The following is an 18,917-nucleotide window of genomic DNA, read 5'->3' as shown; positions in this document are numbered from 1 at the left end:
TGATACAAATATTGTGGTTAAACTCAAATATACCAATTCACAAAAAAAACTATTTTTTTTGACTAAATGTTTAAAAAAGGTATAATCTTCGTAAATGATATCATCGGTAGGACTGGTGGAGTTGTGTCGCACATGCAGCTAACAAAAACATATGGAAATATCTGCTCTACCCATAATTACAACCAGATAATTGCAGCCTTACCGCAAAAATGGAGGAAAGTGTAAGGGGGAGAAAGTAAGGAACTTGTCTGTCGCCCTTGCATTAAAGAACATAATTGGTTAAAGAAAACTGTGATAAATAAAAAAGTATACCAGTTTCATTTAAGGACTAAAGGATTGACAGCCATCCCATATAGATTGCAAAATAGTTGAAGAGATTTTTGACATACCGATCCCATGGCATAATGTTAATGAACTGATACGCAAAACGAAACCGGATTCAAAACTTAGAATCTTTCAATTTAAATTATTATATAAAATTATTGCTACCAATAGAATGTTATTTATATGGGGGATACAATCTTCCCAGCTCTGCAGATTTTGCTGTGAAGAGACAGAATCATTAGATCATTGTTTTGGTACTGTCCATTTGTAGCTTGTTTTTGGACACAGGTCCAGGAATGGGGTAAGGATTGCAATAGTTACCTGGAGCTAACCTTGCAGATAGCATTACTGGGTGATCTGAAAAGTCATAGTCAATCGACCAATAATATAATAATACTTTTAGCAAAAATGTTTATTTTCAATTTACAATCTGTAGAAACAATGAGAATAGAAAGGTTCAGAACTTTTGTAAAACATCACAGTACAGTTGAGAAATATATGGCAAATAGAAATCCTATATGGATGGTGTTAAGAGATAGATGGGTGGTGTTGAAGGATGGGACTAATAACAACTAACAACAACTAATAACAAGATAACTAATAATGTAAGCATACTGTGTCCATAATAAGTATATAGGTTTTAGGTTGGGAGCTTTTGTGAAAGAGCACAGTTAGAAATATATGGCATATAGAAGCAAACCGGATGGACATCATGAAAATTATATGTGTATATATATGTGTGTGTGTGTGTGTGTGTGTGTGTGTATATATATATATATGTGTGTGTATGTATATATATATATATATATATATATATATATATATATATATATATATATATATAAAACAAATAAACATGGGGGATTGGAAGTGATGCAGACAATTACGTTGATGGAAGTTACAATCTATCTGCAATATTAAGCTGATCTACCCCTAAAAAATATAAATATTATCCATCATGCCAAATGGAATCAAAAGCATTCTTAAAATCAACAAAACGTGCAAATACTTTTCCTCTGTTTTTCTGATGAACATGCTGGTTTATTAGTTTGTGTATGTGGTCTGTTCGGTGTTTGGGTAGAAAGACTATGCATTTTTTGCTTAGAGCGTTATGTTTTTCTGATGAACATGCTGGTTTATTAGTTTGTGTATGTGGTCTGTTCGGTGTTTGGGTAGAAAGACTATGCATTTTTTGCTTAGAGCGTTATGTTTTGTGAGGAAGGTCTGTATTCGGTCATTGAGAATACGGCAGAACAGTTTTTCCATGTTACTAGCGACACATATTCCCCTATAATTATTAAGGTCTAATTGGTCACCTTTTTTGTATATTGGGGTTATGATCCCCTGGTTCCAAGTATTAGGGAAGCATCCACTCTCCAAAACCAGGTTTTAATAAGAATAAGAAAAATCTGCAAAAATACCATCAGCTACGCATATACTGCAATGTAAACTTGCGAACATGTCACGTCTCGACCGCTACCTCCGGAGGTAGTGCACAACACTTGCCCGACAGTTGCCCCCTCTAATCTGGGCAGTGTAAACATAATTATTATTTCAGTCGCAGTTTGCTTTTACCTCATATAATGACTTCCATGATATTGATCAAATGAAGCCTGGTTTGTTCTAAGGTAACTTTAATATGGTAGCTAGTGTAAGCCTAAGAGCGCCTATGTAGCTATGGTTCAGCTAAACCAGGGCTCTCCAACCCTGTTCATGAAGAGCTATCCTCCTGTAGGTTTTCACTCCAACCCCAGTTGTAACTAACCTGATTCGGCTTCTCAACTACTAATTTAGAATCCGGTGCGGTAGATTAGGGTTGGAGCAAAAACCTACAGGACAGTAGCTCTTCAGGAACAGGGTTGGAGAGCCCTGAGCTAAATGTCAGCATTTAGCTACAGCCTACACATTTGTGAGGATGCAGAAATTATTTTGTTTACCTAGTTGTGTAGCCTATATTATACAGTAATATGAATGACACTATGATAACTTTACTGTACTTTTATATTCATATGGGAGGGGTAAACATTCATTATCGATATGCTGAAGTTACTTAATCATGAAGCATGTTTGTTAGTTAGCTTTCTTAGTTAGCTAGCTAGCAGGAGTTAGCTGTGTATTTTCAGCAAATGTAATGTGTAAGGACGAGAAAATAAACCCTTTGTCTGCACATGCTTGTGGATTGTTGCGTTATTCAAGAGTGTAATATGGTTTGGTTGCATTATTACATTTTGTAATATGTTTAAGAATGAAAGTTGCTTGGATTGTTAAATAGTTTGTGCTTACTGGCTAGTGGCTACTGTGATATTTACGGTCAACTTTAGCTGCGGACCAAGAATGTTGCATTGCCAGCCACAACGAAAGGTAAGGAGAGGATGTAATGTGAATTGAAAAGTAGAAATCTCTTTTGCCACTCCGCTCCTCAGACTCTCCTTCATCTCTCGTAGTGGAAATAGGGCCCAAGGCATCCTGCAGCTCAGGATTACTGTGTTTAAGTATTTAATTCCTGATGCTATCAGGGCCACATACCTTTCTAGGTTTAAAGGCCTTTTCACTCTAACCTACTTTGGCGACACAAACTATGTCCAGGAGAGCTACTTATGTAGTGTAAAGAGACAGATCTAGATAAAAAAAATCAAATCAAATGTTATTTGTCACATGCTTCGAAAACAACAGGTGTAGACTAACAATTTAATGCTTACTTACGGGCACTTCCCAAGAATGCAGAGAGAAAAATTGAGAAATAATAGATAACACAAGGACTAAATACACAATGAGTAACGATAACTTGGCTATATACACGGGGGAGCCAGTGCCGAGTCGATGTGCAGGGGTACGAAGTAATTGAGATGGATATCTACAGTGAGGGGAAAAAAGTATTTGATCCCCTGGTGATTTTGTACGTTTGCCCACTGACAAAGAAATGATCAGTCTATCATTTTAATGGTAGGTTGATTTTAACAGTGAGAGACAGAATAACAACAAAAAAATCCAGAAAAACGCATGTCAAAAATGTTTTAAATTGACTTGCATTTTAATGAGGGAAATAAGTATTTGACCCCCTCTCAATCAGAAAGATTTCTGGCTCCCAGGTGTCTTTTATACAGGTAACGAGCTGAGATTAGGAGCACACTCTTAAAGGGAGTGCTCCTAATCTCAGTTTGTTACCTGTATGAAAGACACCTGTCCACAGAACCAATCAATCAATCAGATTCCAAACTCTCCACCATGGCCAAGACTAAAGAGCTCTCCAAAGATGTCAGGGACAAGATTGTAGACCTACACAAGGCTGGAATGGGCTACAAGACCATCGCCAAGCAGCTTGGTGAGAAGGTGACAACAGTTGGTGCGATTATTCGCAAATGGAAGAAACACAAAAGACCTGTCAATCTCCCTCGGCCTGGGGCTCCATGCAAGATCTCACCTTGTGGAGTTGCAATGATCATGAGAACGGTGAGGAATCAGCCCAGAACTACACGGGAGGATCTTGTCAATGATCTCAAGGCAGCTGGGACCATAGTCACCAAGAAAACAGTTAGTAACACACTACGCCGTGAAGGACTGAAATCCTGCAGCGCCCGCAAGGTCCCCCTGCTTAAGAAAGCACATATACAGGCCCGTCTGAAGTTTGCCAATGAACATCTGAATGATTCAGAGGAGAACTGGGTGAAAGTGTTGTGGTCAGATGAGACCAAAATGGAGCTCTTTGGCATCAACTCAACTCACCGTGTTTGGAGGAGGAGGAATGCTGCCTATGACCCCAAGAACACCATCCCCACCATCAAACATGGAGGTGGAAACATTATGCTTTGGGGGTGTTTTTCTGCTAAGGGGACAGGACAACTTCACCGCATCAAAGGGACGATGGACAGGGCCATGTACTGTCAAATCTTGGGTGAGAACCTCCTTCCCTCAGCCAGGGCATTGAAAATGGGTCGTGGATGGGTATTCCAGCATGACAATGACCCAAAACACACGGCCAAGGCAACAAAGGAGTGGCTCAAGAAGTAGCACATTAAGGTCCTGGAGTGGCCTAGCCAGTCTCCAGACCTTAATCCCATAGAAAATCTGTGGAGGGAGCTGAAGGTTCGAGTTGCCAAATGTCAGCCTCGAAACCGTAATGACTTGGAGAAGATCTGCAAAGAGGAGTGGGACAAAATCCCTCCTGAGATGTGTGTAAACCTGGTGGCCAACTACAAGAAACGTCTGACCTCTGTGATTGCCAACAAGGGTTTTGCCACCAAGTACTAAGTCATGTTTTGCGGAGGGGTCAAATACTTATTTCCCTCATTAAAATGCAAATCAATTCATAACATTTTTGACATGTGTTTTTCTGGATTTTTTGTTGTTGTTATTCTGTCTCTCACTGTTCAAATAAACCTACCATTCAAATTATAGACTGATCATGTCTTTGTCAGTGGGCAAACGTACAAAATCAGCAGGGGATCAAATACTTAATTCCCTCACTGTATCTAATGAAGATATATTAGGGTTTTATTTGTCATGATTTTTTAAACAAATGTAAGAATTTTCTTCCACTTTGACATCAGAGTATTTTGTGTAGATCGTTGACAAAATATGAAAATCCATTTGAATCCCACTTTGTAACGCAACTAAATGTGTAAAAGTCAAGGGGGGTGTGAATACTTTCTGAAGGCACTGTTGGTGTTCCAGGGTGTCTGGGATGATGGTGTTGTGAGCCATGTAATCCATCTGGCCCCGTGGCCTTGTGAATGTTAACGTTTTTAAAGGTTTTACTCACATCGGCCATTTGAGAGCGAGATCACAGATGTCCAGAACAGCTGGTGCTCTCATGCACGGTTCAGTGTTGCTTGTCTTGAAGCAAGCATAGAAGGCATGTAGCCATTTGGGTTTCCCTTTGTAATCTGTGATAGTTTGCAAGCCCTGACACATCCGACGAGCGTCGGAGCCTGCGAGGTAGGAGTCAATCTTAGATGTTTGATGGCTCGTCGGAGGTCGTAGGGGGATTCCTTTATAAGAGTGCCGATTTGGTGTCCCACTCCTTGAAAGCAGCAGCCCTAGCCTTTAGCTCAGTGTGGATGTTGCCTGTAATCCATGGCTTCTGGTTGGGATATGTACGTACGGTCACTGTGGGGATGACTTCGTTTATGCTCTTATTAATGAAGCCAGTGCTCAAACTGAGGTTAGTGAATGCTGTTCTGATGTTGAGAAGCCGTTTTTCGTCATAGGAAATGATGACGGAGACATTGCGTACACAAAATAGCAGAATTGGTCAGGAGCCCATAAAACGGCCGCTATCCACTGCAGCGCCATCCTAAAAAAACTATCTTTAAGATGTCTCTCTGGAGGTAGTGTGGGAGATATCTACACCACATACCCCCCTCTGAGTGTTAGTGTAAAGACAAAGGCTCTCCCACACCACATGTCCCTGCAAGAACGACCTTAATTACCTTAATACCAGTAGACAGCATTTTTGCTCTGTCAGCCAAATTAAAAATGAAAGGCTTTTAAAATAGCCACACATTTGTGAATCATTGCATTAATCAAGTGTGCAACACTATATACAATATGGTTTCGATGAGAAGCTCCTGTATAGTTTGAATTGCTATCCTTATTTTGTCTATATGCTATGGTATTTACGGTATACTAATAGCTGCACTCACATGAAGCAAGAATGTGGCTTTGGCCACACCACTTCCAAGCTGAGTGTAAACAGTAGAACATTTGATGTAGAAGAGAAATAGAGCTCACTAGACATATTTTACTCATGTAAATCCACCCTAAGGATTTGTATTTTCTTCAAAAGTTCAGCTTGTGTAATTTGATAGTCAATTGGATGTTTTTAATTGTGTGTTCTAGGGAGCGGAGTTTTTCTTGAATATTTATTTGGTTTAAATAAGGTAATCTGATGGTATTATTCCATAGAGACTTGATTATCTTTTCAAATGTTGCCATTTTGAATGGCTAGATCATTCTTCTGTTCTCCATTTAGACCAGGGGTGTCAAACTCATTTTAGCTCAGGGGCCACATGGAGGAAAATCTATTCCCAAGTGGGCCGGACCGGAAAAATCATGGTATATATAACTTAAAAACAACAACTTCAGATTGTTTTCTTTGTTTTAATACGATCAACATACAACATAAAGCTGGAGCCTGAGGACAGTGTGTCCAAAATAGTACAAGCACAACATCACTATTAATCATAAAACACGTCAAGTTTATTTGAAAATTCTAAAGAAAAAGAACACACAAACACACAATGCCTCAGTGATTAACAGAACTGTTTCACAGATCACAGAACTATATCAGGGTGTCATTTCGCAGGCAGAAATGTAGATAAAAATAATGAAATCCTGTTCCCCAAACAAGTGCAAGAACCACAGAGTCAAGAATAGGTTAAATATACAAATAAAATAAAATCAATTAAAAACAATAGCACATCAACATAAAACATATAAACATAAAGCTGGAGCCTGAGGACAGTGTCCAAAAGCACAACATCACTATTAATCATAAAACACCTCAAGTTATTTGAAAGTTCTGAGGACAAAAAACACACAATGCCTCAGTGATTCACAGAAGTATATCACAGACCACAGAACTATATCAGGGTGTCATTTCTCAGGCAGAAATGTAGATAAAAATAATGAAATCCTGTTCCCCAAACAAGTGCAAGAACCACAGAGTCAAGAATAGGTTAAATATACAAATAAAATCAATTAAAAACAATAGCACATCAACATAAAAACATAAACATACATCTGAAAGCGTTGCTCAAACTCCCGTAACAGTCCCGTTATTTTATTTTTTATGTCTGCCACATGTTGGGTCGCGCACACATTTTTCAGACAGGGGAAGTGAGCTGCATCACCACCGGCAAGTTGCGTCTCCCACAATGACAGCTTCAACTTGAAAGAACGTATGCTGTCATAATACTGCGTGACAACTTTGTTGCGCCCTTGCAGCTGTTTGTTCAAGTTATTCAGGTGCTCTGTAACATCCACCATAAATGCAAGGTCCTGCATCCATTCTGCGGAATGAAATTCTAACACTGGTTTGCCCTTTTCTTCCATGAACTGTTCAATTTCTTCTCGTAAATCAAAGAAACGCCTCAGCACAGCACCTCGGCTTAACCATCTTACCTCAGTGTGGTATGGCAGGCCATAGATGTGGTCTTTCTCTCTGAGAAGGCTGTCAAACTGACGGTGATTCAGGCTTCTGGATCGGATGAAATTAACAGTTTGGATGACCACCTTCATGACGTTATCCATCTTTAATGACTTGCAACACAAAGCCTCCTGGTGCAAAATACAGTGAAAAGTCAAAAAATCACGTCCTCCATTTGCAGATTGCACTTTCTCTCTGAACTTTGTCACAACGCCTGCTTTTTTCCCGATCATTGAGGGCGCACCATCTGTAGCCAGGCTGACAGCGCGGGACCAGTCCACTCCGACCCTGTCCAGCGCGCCGACGAGTGCGGTAAAAATATCAGCTGCTGTCGTTGTATCGGTCATCGGCACCAACTCCACGAACTCCTCGGTGACGGTCAATGTGTCATCAACTCCGCGGATGAAAATGGCCAGTTGTGCAACATCTGTAATGTCCGTGCTTTCATCAATTGCAACCGAAAACGCAATAAATGACTTTACTTTTTGCTTCAACTGGCTGTCCAAATCCACTGAAAGATCGGAAATCCTGTCTGCAACTGTGTTTCTTGTCAGGCTGATATTTGCAAAAGTCTGCCGCTTTTCAGGGCACACAATCTCCGCTGCCTTCATCATGCATGTTTTTACAAATTCACCCTCACTAAATGGTTTTGAAGCCACTGCGATTTCATTAGCAATGAGGTAGCTAGCTTTCACTGCAGCGTCACTGATGTCTCGGTTGTGAGTAAACACAGACTGCTGTTTCTTCAGACCCGCCAACAGTTCATTCACCTTCTCTCATCTCCGCTGTCCTTTAAAGTTGTCATATTTGTCGGCATGAAGACTCACATAGTGGCGACGAAGGTTATATTCTTTCAGCACTGCAACATGCTCTGAACACACCAAACATACAGCTTTCCCATTCAATTCCGTGAATAAATAGGATGACCATTTTTCTTGTAACACTCTGCACTCTGCGTCCACTTTTCTCTTTTTTGACAGAGACATATTGGGGCAATGAGGGTGCCAAAGCACATAATGTTAAAAGTAGAAGCCGTAATAAATATCGCGGGCAAAACAAAGTAGCTCATTGGCTGCACGTGCTTGACCTACTTGCTCTGCCCCGGTATAAACAGTTTGCTTGCTTAACACAATTGCTATTGCACCATCCAGTGGACGCAATTGGAACAGCAGTTTATTTTATTGAAAAATTGCAGCGCATTTTTATACTTTACAAAAAATAAAAATAATCTCAAAATCATCTCGCGGGCCGGATTAAACCCGTTTGCGGGCCTGATCCGGCCCGCGGGCCGTACGTTTGACACCCCTGATTTAGACCATTCCATTTCTCCCAGAACTGGTTTCCATCAATGGAGTTTTCAATCTCTTTCAGTTTTTTCAAAATGTTTCAATTTCTTCCATCTTAGGTTTTGTTTGTATTCTTTCAATGTGTCACAATTATTCTTGCCGAACGTCTGTATCTTGTGGTTGGTAATGTTTTCTATTTGCTAAATATCTATATTTTTCCCTTGTTTACATTTAGCATCAAACCATTTCTCTTTTTGAGGTTTCCAATTAGAATTGTTTTTTCTTTTGCATAAATGTGCTTTTGTGGCTGCTTTATGATAGATCTAATTAATGTATTTCTCACTCGCTCTCTGTCTGTCTCTCACTTAACCCTCTGTTCTTTTGTCCTCCCCAGGCAACAAATCCTTCAACATGATGTCCGCCACCGGAGACAACTCGGAGCTGCTGGCTGAAATAAAAGCGGGGAAGAACCTGAAGCCCACACCACACAGTAAAGGCTACACAACCGTCTTCTCCCACAGCGGCCTGGCGGGCAATAACGTAAGTGGCTTCTACACCGACACATGGATGGATGGATGGATGGATGGATGGATGGATATGGTCATTGTAGCAGACACTTTTATCCACACACCACAGCGACTTACAATATGATTCACATATTCTGTATGGGTCAAATCCTAACTCCAATTTAAGTAAAATGTTCACTTAGTCATGCTTTGGTGTCAATGGGAGACAAAGTGAAAATTAGATTTGGGGCGAATCATAACTTCCACTGAAGTACATATAAAACTGGTGCTGTTATAAGCTCCAGCATGCTCCAACGAACGGCTCCAACCATCAGAGCCATACACACTTAGAAAAAAGGGTTATTCAGCTGTCCCCATAGTAGAATCCTTTTTGATTCCAGGTAGAACACTTTTTGGTTCCAGGTAGGACCCTGGTTCCATGTAGAAAGTGTTCTACATGGAACTCAAAAGGGTTCTACCTGGCACCAAAAAGGGTTCTTCAAAGGGTTTGCCTATGGGGACATCTGAAGAACCCTTTCAGATTCTAGATAGTACCCTTTTTTCTAAGAGTGTAGATGCAAAGTCCTGTTTTGATTGGTGATATCGAGAAGAGTTGTTGGTTTTTTTGTTATGTTGCTGCGGATACCGTAGGATTAGCAAAGCAGTTTGACTCATTCACTAATCTGTGTTGGAGGTAATATGAGATCACTAGTCCTTCTTAAAGAGACATTACAACAACATTCTATCATTTGGTCTGTTGACCATAAGATTTTCAAACAAACTGTGCCATCCTACTGTATCTACTTGCCAAAGCAGGAGTGAGCAGACGTAGCCAGAGTAGAACAGTGGTACACACCCCCTTTGACGTGGCCCAATAGTTCTCCTCTTACAACTGACCGTGGGAATCCATGGCAGAGGACGGATGGCAAGAGCCAAACCACAGAAATATTAATGTCAGTGACATTTCACCTCATAGGCAGTAGTAGAAGTAGTCAGACCTGAGTATGAGGAGAGACTGTAACTTTGTGTACACTTGTCGACTGCCAACAAAGAGTAATTGTTTGCAGGTAGCTGAGGGAAAGGGTTATGTCATTATAACCAGGAAGTACAGCTAAGACAGGAGGTTAGTGCTAGTCAATGACCACAAAGGTGCCCCATCTGAAACTGTGTCCAATTGTAAAGGCTGCTGCGTTGGCAAATATTTGTATCCCCTTCTGGGTTTCAATGATAAACAATACGCCTTTGATTGATATCGTTCATTGCCTCTGTGCCGATGTGTTTTATATTGCTATTACGTAATGTCAGTCAGTGGCCTCTGATAAGCAGATCATATTCTGGAACAAAGGGTTTTTCAGCCATCAGAAGGATCCCAGATTGAGTGCTAACAGTGGACTGACCCGTGAAACCTCATTGAAGTGACTAGACACACTCTGCATCATGAGAACCGCTTGCATCCCACATGATCAACATGCACTGTATGTCAGGGATCATCAACTAGATTCAGCTGCGGGACGATTTTTTTCTTGAGCAGATGGTCGGTGGGCCGGAACATAATTACAAATAATTTTTAGACTGCAAATTGACCACAAGAAGCCCAAACAGATATGTTTGACTAAAACATAATAATTTCAAACCATGCTTACATTTGTATACAATCACGTGTCTCTCTATTATGCGGGGGAATACTTGGGAACAGATTTTCTTAAATTAAAATCACTTGGAGTTGATTTCCTGGTGTTTTTACAAACATTTAAAAAAGTACAATTTTTTTTTTTTTTGCTCAGAAAACTTGTCGGGGCCACCCACCAGTTGGGGAACCCTGCTGTATGTGTACTGTACAGTGTGACCATTGTCCCTTTTGAGACTAACCAAAGATGGTGACCTCAGCCATTTACACTGATCACAATATGACCATTTAACAGTTGGTCAAATGGTGACTCACTGATGGCTAAACAAACATGTCACTTGCACTCTGTCACCGTGAAGAAGAAGTGAGGAGGGCTAACTTGGTGACCTGACTCGACCCATTGTTCTCCTCCTAGTAGCAGAGCTGGCCTGGCCTCCACCGCCACGCTTGGTTGCATAACACTGAATTAGCCCAAAGCGTCCACTCAGTGAACGCAATGAATAAGCAATTCAATATGAGTGGTGCTCTGTGTGGGCGTTGTCTTCTTATTTATCGTGTGACACATCGAAGCAACTCGTTAGGTTCTCCTTTTATTATATAGGCAGTTGGTCTTGTTTCAAATACATACGTACATACATTACATAACCAAAAGTATGTGGACACATGCTCGTCGAACATCTCATTCCAAAATCATGGGCATTAATATGGAATTGGTCCCCCCTTTGCTGCTATAACAGCCTCCACTCTGGGAAGGCTTTCCACTAGATGTTGGAAAATTGCTGCAGGGACTTGCTTCCATTCAGCCACAAGCATTAGTGAGGTTGGGCACTGATGTTGTACGATTAGGCCTGGCTCGCAGTCGAACCATGAAAAACAGCCCCAGATCATTATTCCTCCCCCACCAAACTTTACAGTTGGTGATCTTAGGCTTGTGTGCGGCTGCTTGGCCATGGAAACCCATTTCATAAAGCTCCCGACTACCAGTTCTTGTGCTGACGTTGCTTCCAGAGGCAGTTTGGAACTCGGTAGTGAGTGTTGCAACCGAGGACAGGCAAGTTTTACGCGCTACACACTTCAGCACTCGGCGGTCCCATTCTGTGAGCTTGTGTGGCCTACCATTTCACGGCTGAGCCGTTGTTGCTCCTAGACGTTTCCACTTCACAATAACAGCACTTACAGTTGACTTGACGAACTGACTATGACGGTGCCATGTTGAAAGTCACTGAGCTCTTCAGTAAGGCCCCTCTACTGCCAATGTTTGTCTATGGAGATTGCATGGCCGTGTGCTCGATTTTATACACCTGTCAGCAACGGGTGTGGCTGAAATAGCCAAATCCACTCATTTGAAGGGGTGTCCACATACTTTTGTGTGTATATATAGTGTATCTTGGTTTCTGTCATTTGTCAATGTTGTACATCCTGTGTAGTTCATATATATCGAAACGGAGCCTATTTAGTTCAAGACAAATTCCTGTTTGACCTTAATGAACAATTAAGATTTTGAACTTTTAACTTTTTCCCCTCTTTCTGCCATCACCCAGGGTGAGAGCCCCACATCACCGCCCCAGACCCGCACAGTCAGCCCGTCCTCAGCCAAGCCCACGTCTCCGCCCCCCGCCGCCAGTGCCAGCGCCACCTCCCCACCCATCACCCCCAGCCCTGTGGGCAACAGCACGCCCCGGACCCTCTCCACCTCCAAGAGCAGCGAGCAGCTCCTCAATGGGAACGGCAGCGGGGCAGCGTCGGCATCAAGCCTGATGGGACAGACCCGGAAGGGTAGCCTGGCGGACGTGGAGGCCCTAGTGCCCACACACGACGAGCAGGGCCGAGCCATCCCTGAATGGAAAAGGCAGGTGATGGTGCGCAAGCTCCATGTGAAGATGCAGGAGGAGGATGAACACAAGCGCAAGGTAGGCGTGAATGGAGGAGGTGTGAGAGAAAGATAGGAGTGAGAGTATGATGATAAACATTTACAGTTTCAGCTCTCTTTTTTGTGCTGCTGTCACAGAACGGGCACTGAGGGGAAAACGAGGTCGAAAGTGGTTAAAAGGGATTGAAAGCACAAGGAGAATGGCTGAAATGTGGGTTGGTGTGTGGTTTTGGTGGGTTTGTTTTGTGTTTAAACGGGGGTACTAAGCTAACATATGGAATTGTTTTAAGATGGTCATACCATTAATCATTTATCTATTTGATTTTGAATTTAACTACCCTTTTAGGTATCCCTCCCCAAAATAATGAAAGATATTTGATAAAATATTGAATTTGGCCTTTACTACTATAGCCTATAGAAACGTATTGAATAACACATTAATAGTTGGCAACAAAAAAAAGACAGTTAAAACATGTATCATAAGGAATAAGGTTTTGAAGTGCCTGTCCTATATCTATGAGAAATAAGAAAGCTCAGGGAATATATATATATATATATATTTTGGACACATTTAACCCCTTATTTTTGTTGCCACAAAACTACCTCCATACTTCCATTAATTTGTGTGGGTTACCTTCAGATGAGTCCGTGACAATTGTGGGGGTTGCAGAGCAAAACGGAAAACCCCATTGTGTTCGTGAGAGACTCCCCTTTCCATTGAGTAAGATTGCACCTAAATCAACCATTTATCGGATCATCAATAACTTCAAGGAGAGAGGTTCAATTGTTGTGAAGAAGGTGTCAGGGCGCCCAAGAAAGTCCAGCAAGTGCCAGGACCGTCTCCTAAAGTTGATTCAGCTGCGGGATCAGGGCACCACCAGTGCAGAGCTTGCTCAGGAATGGCAGCAGGCAGGTGTGAGTGCATCTGCACGCACAGTGAGGTGAAGACTTTTGGAGGATGGCCTGGTGTCAAGAAGGGCAGCAAAGAAGCCACTTCTCTCCAGGAAAAACATCAGGAACAGACTGATATTCTGCAAAAGGTACAGGGATTGGACTGCTGAGGACTGGGGTAAAGTCATTTTCTCTGATGAATCCCCTTTCCGATTGTTTGGGGCATCCGGAAAACACCTTGTCCGGAGAAGACAAGGTGAGCGCTACCATCAGTCCATTCAGTCCTGTGTCATGCCAACAGTAAAGCATCCTGAGACCATTCAGGTGTGGGGTTGCTTCTCAGCCAAGGGAGTGGGCTCACTCACAATTTTGCCTAAGAACACAGCCATGAATAAAGAATGGTACCAACACATCCTCCGAGAGCAACTTCTCCCAACCTTCCAAGAACCGTTTGGTGATGACCAATGCCTTTTCCAGCATGATGGAGCACCTTGCCATAAGGCAAAAGTGATAACTAAGTGGCTCGGGGAACAAAACATCGACATTTTGGGTCCATGGCCAGGAAACTCCCCAGACCTTAATCCCATTCAGAACTTGTGGTCGATCCTCAAGAGGCGGGTGGACAAACAAAAACCCACAAATTCTGACAAACTCCAAGCATTGATTATGCAAGAATGGGCTGCCATCAGTCAGGATGTGGCCCAGAAGTTAATTGACAGCATGCCAGGGCGGATTGCAGAGGTCTTGAAAAAGAAGGGTCAACACTGCAAAAATTGACTCTTTGCATAAACGTAATGTAATTGTCAATAAAAGCCTTTGACACTTATGGAATGCTTGTAATTATACTTCAGTATACCATAGTAACATCTAACAAAACTATCTCAACACTGAAGCAGCGAACTTTGAAGATCAATACTTGTGTCATTCTCAAAACCTTTGAACACGACTGTACAGTAGGATCTGGCTGACGGGTTCACAGTGTGGCTAGTGTTCGGAGATGGAGTGGTGCAGCTCTATACATGCTAATTCATAGGTGTGATGCGAGGCCTATTCACACTACAGCTCAATGTCCACCCATACACTCTATTTTATCTACTTCATTGAAGATGCTTCTGTGGTTTTCCTTATATGCTATGGCTTAACCTGTTAAACTTCCCTACAGAAACCCAATAGGGATTTATAAAACATTTATTCACGCACAATTGTGACTCACCACCTGGATTTGGTCTTATGTAGCACAATTTGAAATTGTGTTTTTGTTTACATTGGATAAAAGTAGAGACTCAGAGCTACAAAATGGTATATCATACACTGCATTTGAGGAACAATGGGGAAGTAATTCTGCTTTGAAAGTTGATAAACTTGTAGACTCACTTTTGAGAAAATGGCATTTGAATGTTTTGGTATCTAGTGAAGAGCTCTTCTTTGTCAACACCCATTCAGCATCTTTCACACCCTCTTAAGCTTTAGCCCCACCCATCTGATTTTGTTTTCGGAGCATTCAGAGCGCACACTTGACGCTCTGGCCAATGATTATGACGTGGATATATTGAAGCAACATCTCAAGACATCAGTCAGGAAGTTAAGGCTTGGTCGCAAATAGGTCTTCCAAATGGACAACTTATTGTGGGAAGCTTGTGGAAGGCTACCCGAAACGTTTGACCCAAGTTAAACAATTTAAAGACAATGCTACCAAATAAACCAAATCAAATGTTATTTGCTACATGCGCCAAATACAACAGGTACAGACATTACAGTGAAATGCTTACTTAACCAACAATGCATTTATTTTTTAATAAAAAAGTAAAATAAAACAACAACAAAAAAGTAAGCGTAGGGAGGCTATATATACAGGGGGTACCGGTGCAGAGTCAATGTGCGGGGGCACCGGCTAGTTGAGGTAATATGTACATGTGGGTAGAGTTAAAGTGACTATGCATAAATAATTAAGTAAGCGTAAAAAGATGGGGTGGGGGTGGGGGGGCAGTGCAAGTAGTCCGGGTAGCCATGATTAGCTGTTCAGGAGTCTTATGGCTTGGGGGTAGAAGCTGTTGAGAAGCCTTTTGGACCTAGACTTGGAGCTCCGGTACCACTTGCCGTGCGGTAGCAGGGAGAACAATCTATGACTAGGGTGGCTGGAGTCTTTGACAATTTTGAGGGCCTTCCTCTGACACCGCCTGGTATAGAGGTCCTGGATGGCAAGAAAATTGGCCCCAGTGACGTACTGGGCCGTACGCACTACCATCTGTAGTGCCTTGCGGTCGGAGGCCGAGCAGTTGTCATACCAGGCGGTGATGCAACCAGTCAGGATGCTTTTGATGGTGCAGCTGTAGAACATTTTGAGGATCTGAGGACCCATGCCAAATCTTTTCAGTCTCCTGAGGGGGAATAGGCTTTGTTGTGCTCTCTTCACGACTGTCTTGGTGTGTTTGGACCATGATAGTTCGTTGGTGATGTGGACACCAAGGAACTTGAAGCTCTCAACCTGTTCCACTAAAGCCCCGTCGATAAGAATGGGGGCGTGCTCAGTCCTCTTTTTTTTCCCCTGTAGTCCACAATCATCTCCTTTGTCTTGGTCACGTTGAGGGAGAGGTTGTTATCCTGGCACCACATGGCCAGGTCTCTGACATCCTCCCTATAGGCTGTCTCATCATTGTCGGTGATCAGGCCTACCACTGTTGTGTCGTCGGCAAACTTAATGATGGGGTTGGAGTCGTGCCTGGCCATGCAGTCATGGGTGAACAGGGAGTACAGGAGGGGACTGAGCACGCACCCCTTAGCACGCACCCCCGTGTTGAGGATCAGCGTGGCAGATGTGTTGTTACCTACCCTTACCACCTGGGGCCGGCCCGTCAGGTAGTCCAGGATCCAGTTGCAGAGCGAGGTGTTTAGTCCCAGGATCCTTAGCTTAGTGATGCGCTTTGAGGGCACTATGGTGTTGAACGCTGAGCTGTAGTCAATGAATAGCATTCTCACGTAGGTGTTCCTCTTGTCCAGGTGGGAAAGGGCAGTGTGGAGTGCAAAAGAGATTGCATCATCTGTGGATCTGTTGGGGCGGTATGCAAATTGGAGTGGGTCTAGGGTTTCTGGGATAATGGTGTTGATGTGAGCCATGACCAGCCTTTCAAAGCACTTCATGGCTACAGACGTCAGTGCTACGGGTCGGTAGTCATTTAGGCAGGTTATCTTGGTGTCCTTGGGCACGGGACAATGGTGGTCTGCCTGAAACATGTTGGTATTACAGACTCAGTCAGGGACATGTTGAAAATGTCAGTGAAGACACTTGCCAGTTGATCAGCACATGCTCGGAGTACACGTCCTGGTAATCCGGCCTTGTGAATGTTGACCTGCCTAAAAGTCTTACTCACATCGGCTACGGAGAGCGTGATCACATAGTCATCCAGAACAGCTGGTGCTCTCATGCATGCTTCAGTGTTGCTTGCCTCAAAGCGAGCATAGAAGTGGTTTAGCTTGTCTGGTAGGCTTGTGTCACTGGGCAGCTCGCGGCTGTGCTTCCCTTTTGTAGTCTGTAATAGTTTTGAAGCCCTGCCACATCCGACGAGCTTCAGAGCCAGTGTAGTACGATTCAATCTTAGTCCTGTATTGACTCTTTGCCTGTTTGATGGTTCGTCGGAGGGAATAGCAGGATTTCTTATAAGCGTCCGGGTTAGAGTCCCGCTCCTTGAAAGCGGCAGCTCTACCCTTTAGCTCAGTGCGGATGTTGCCAGTAATCCATGGCTTCTGGTTGGGGTATGTACGTACGGTCACTGTGGGGACGACGTCATCGATACATTTATTGATGAAGCCAGTGACTGATGTGGTGTACTCCTCAATGCCATCTAAAGAATCCCGGAACATGTTCCAGTCTGTGCTAGCAAAACAGTCCTGTAGCTTGGCATCTGCGTCATCTGACCACTTTTTTATTAACCGAGTCACTGGTGCTTCCTGCTTTAGTTTTTGCTTATAAGCAGGAATCAGGAGGAAAGCGTTATGGTCAGATTTGTATGCGTCTCTATGTGTGGAATAAAGGTGGTCTAGAGTTTTTTTTCCCTCTGGTTGCACATTTAACATGCTGGTAGAAATTAGGTACAACTGATTTAAGTTTCCCTGCATTAATGTCCCCGGCCACTAGAAGCGCTGCCTCTGGATGAGCGTTTTCCTGTTTAGTTATGGCCGTATACAGGTCATTGAGTGCAATCTTAATGCCAGCATTGGTTTGTGGTGGTAAATAGACAGCTATGAAAAATATAGATGAAAACTCTCTTGGTAAATAGTGTGGTCTACAGCTTATCATAAGATACTCTACCTCAGGCGAACAAAGCCTCGAGACTTCCTTAGTATTTGATTTTGTGCACCAGCTGTTGTTTACAAATATACACAGACCGCCACCCCTTGTCTTACCGGAGTCAGCCATTCTATCCTGCCGATGTAGCGTACATCCCATCAGCTCTATGTTGTCCATGTCGTCGTTCAGCCACGACTCGGTGAAACATAATATATTACAGTTTTTAATGTCCCGTTGGTAGGATAACCGTAATATTAGGTCATCTAATTTATTTTCAAATGATTGAACATTGGCTAATAGGATTGATGGAAGAGGCAGTTTACTCGCTCGCCGTCGGATCCTTACAAGGCACCCCGACCTACGTCCATAATATCGCCGTCTCTTTCTCCTGCGAATGACGGGGATTTGGGCCTTGTCGGGTGTCTGTAGGATATCCTTCGCATCCGACTCGTTGAAGAAAACATCTTTGTCCAATTCGAGGTGAATACGAGCGCTTTTTGGTTATAAGAGACGATGGCAGAAACATTATGTACAGAATAAATTACAAATAACGCAAAAAAACACACATAGTACAATTGGTTAGAGGGCTGTAAAACGGCAGCCATCTTCTCCGGCGCCATCAGGTAATAATACTGATTGAGTGTATGTAAACTTCTGAACCACTGGGAATGTGATGAAATAAAAGCTGAAATAAATAATTCTCTCTACTATTATTCTGACATTTCACATTCTTAAAATAAAGTGGTGATCCTAACTGACCAAAGACAGGGAATTTGTACTAGGATTAAATGTCAGGAATTGTGAAAAACTTAGTTTAAATGTATTTGGCTAAGGCGTATGTAAACTTCCCCCTTCAACTGTAGGTCCTGGATGTCAGGAAGCTTGGCCCCAGTGATGTACTGGGCTGTACGCACTACCCTCTGTAGCGCCTTAGTTGGATGCCGAGCAGTTGCCGTACCAGGCGGTGATGCAACCGGTCAG

General features: G+C 42.7%; 1 protein-coding gene across 1 annotated transcript in view; it reads left to right on the top strand.

Moving 5' to 3' along the window:
- The window catches only part of LOC121546000 (espin-like), a 121,335-nt gene that overhangs the window by 91,532 nt on the left and 10,886 nt on the right, over window positions 1-18,917 (top strand). The window contains exons 10-11 of the mRNA XM_041856957.2: window positions 9,152-9,297; window positions 12,432-12,800. Coding sequence (XP_041712891.2) covers window positions 9,152-9,297; window positions 12,432-12,800 — 515 coding nt within the window. The remainder of the gene's footprint in view (window positions 1-9,151; window positions 9,298-12,431; window positions 12,801-18,917) is intronic.

The sequence above is a fragment of the Coregonus clupeaformis genome, chromosome 30, assembly GCF_020615455.1.
Source record: "Coregonus clupeaformis isolate EN_2021a chromosome 30, ASM2061545v1, whole genome shotgun sequence".
NCBI lineage: Eukaryota > Metazoa > Chordata > Actinopteri > Salmoniformes > Salmonidae > Coregonus > Coregonus clupeaformis.
The sequence above is the reverse complement of the archived record's forward strand: the minus strand, read 5'-3'. Positions and strand labels throughout refer to the sequence as shown.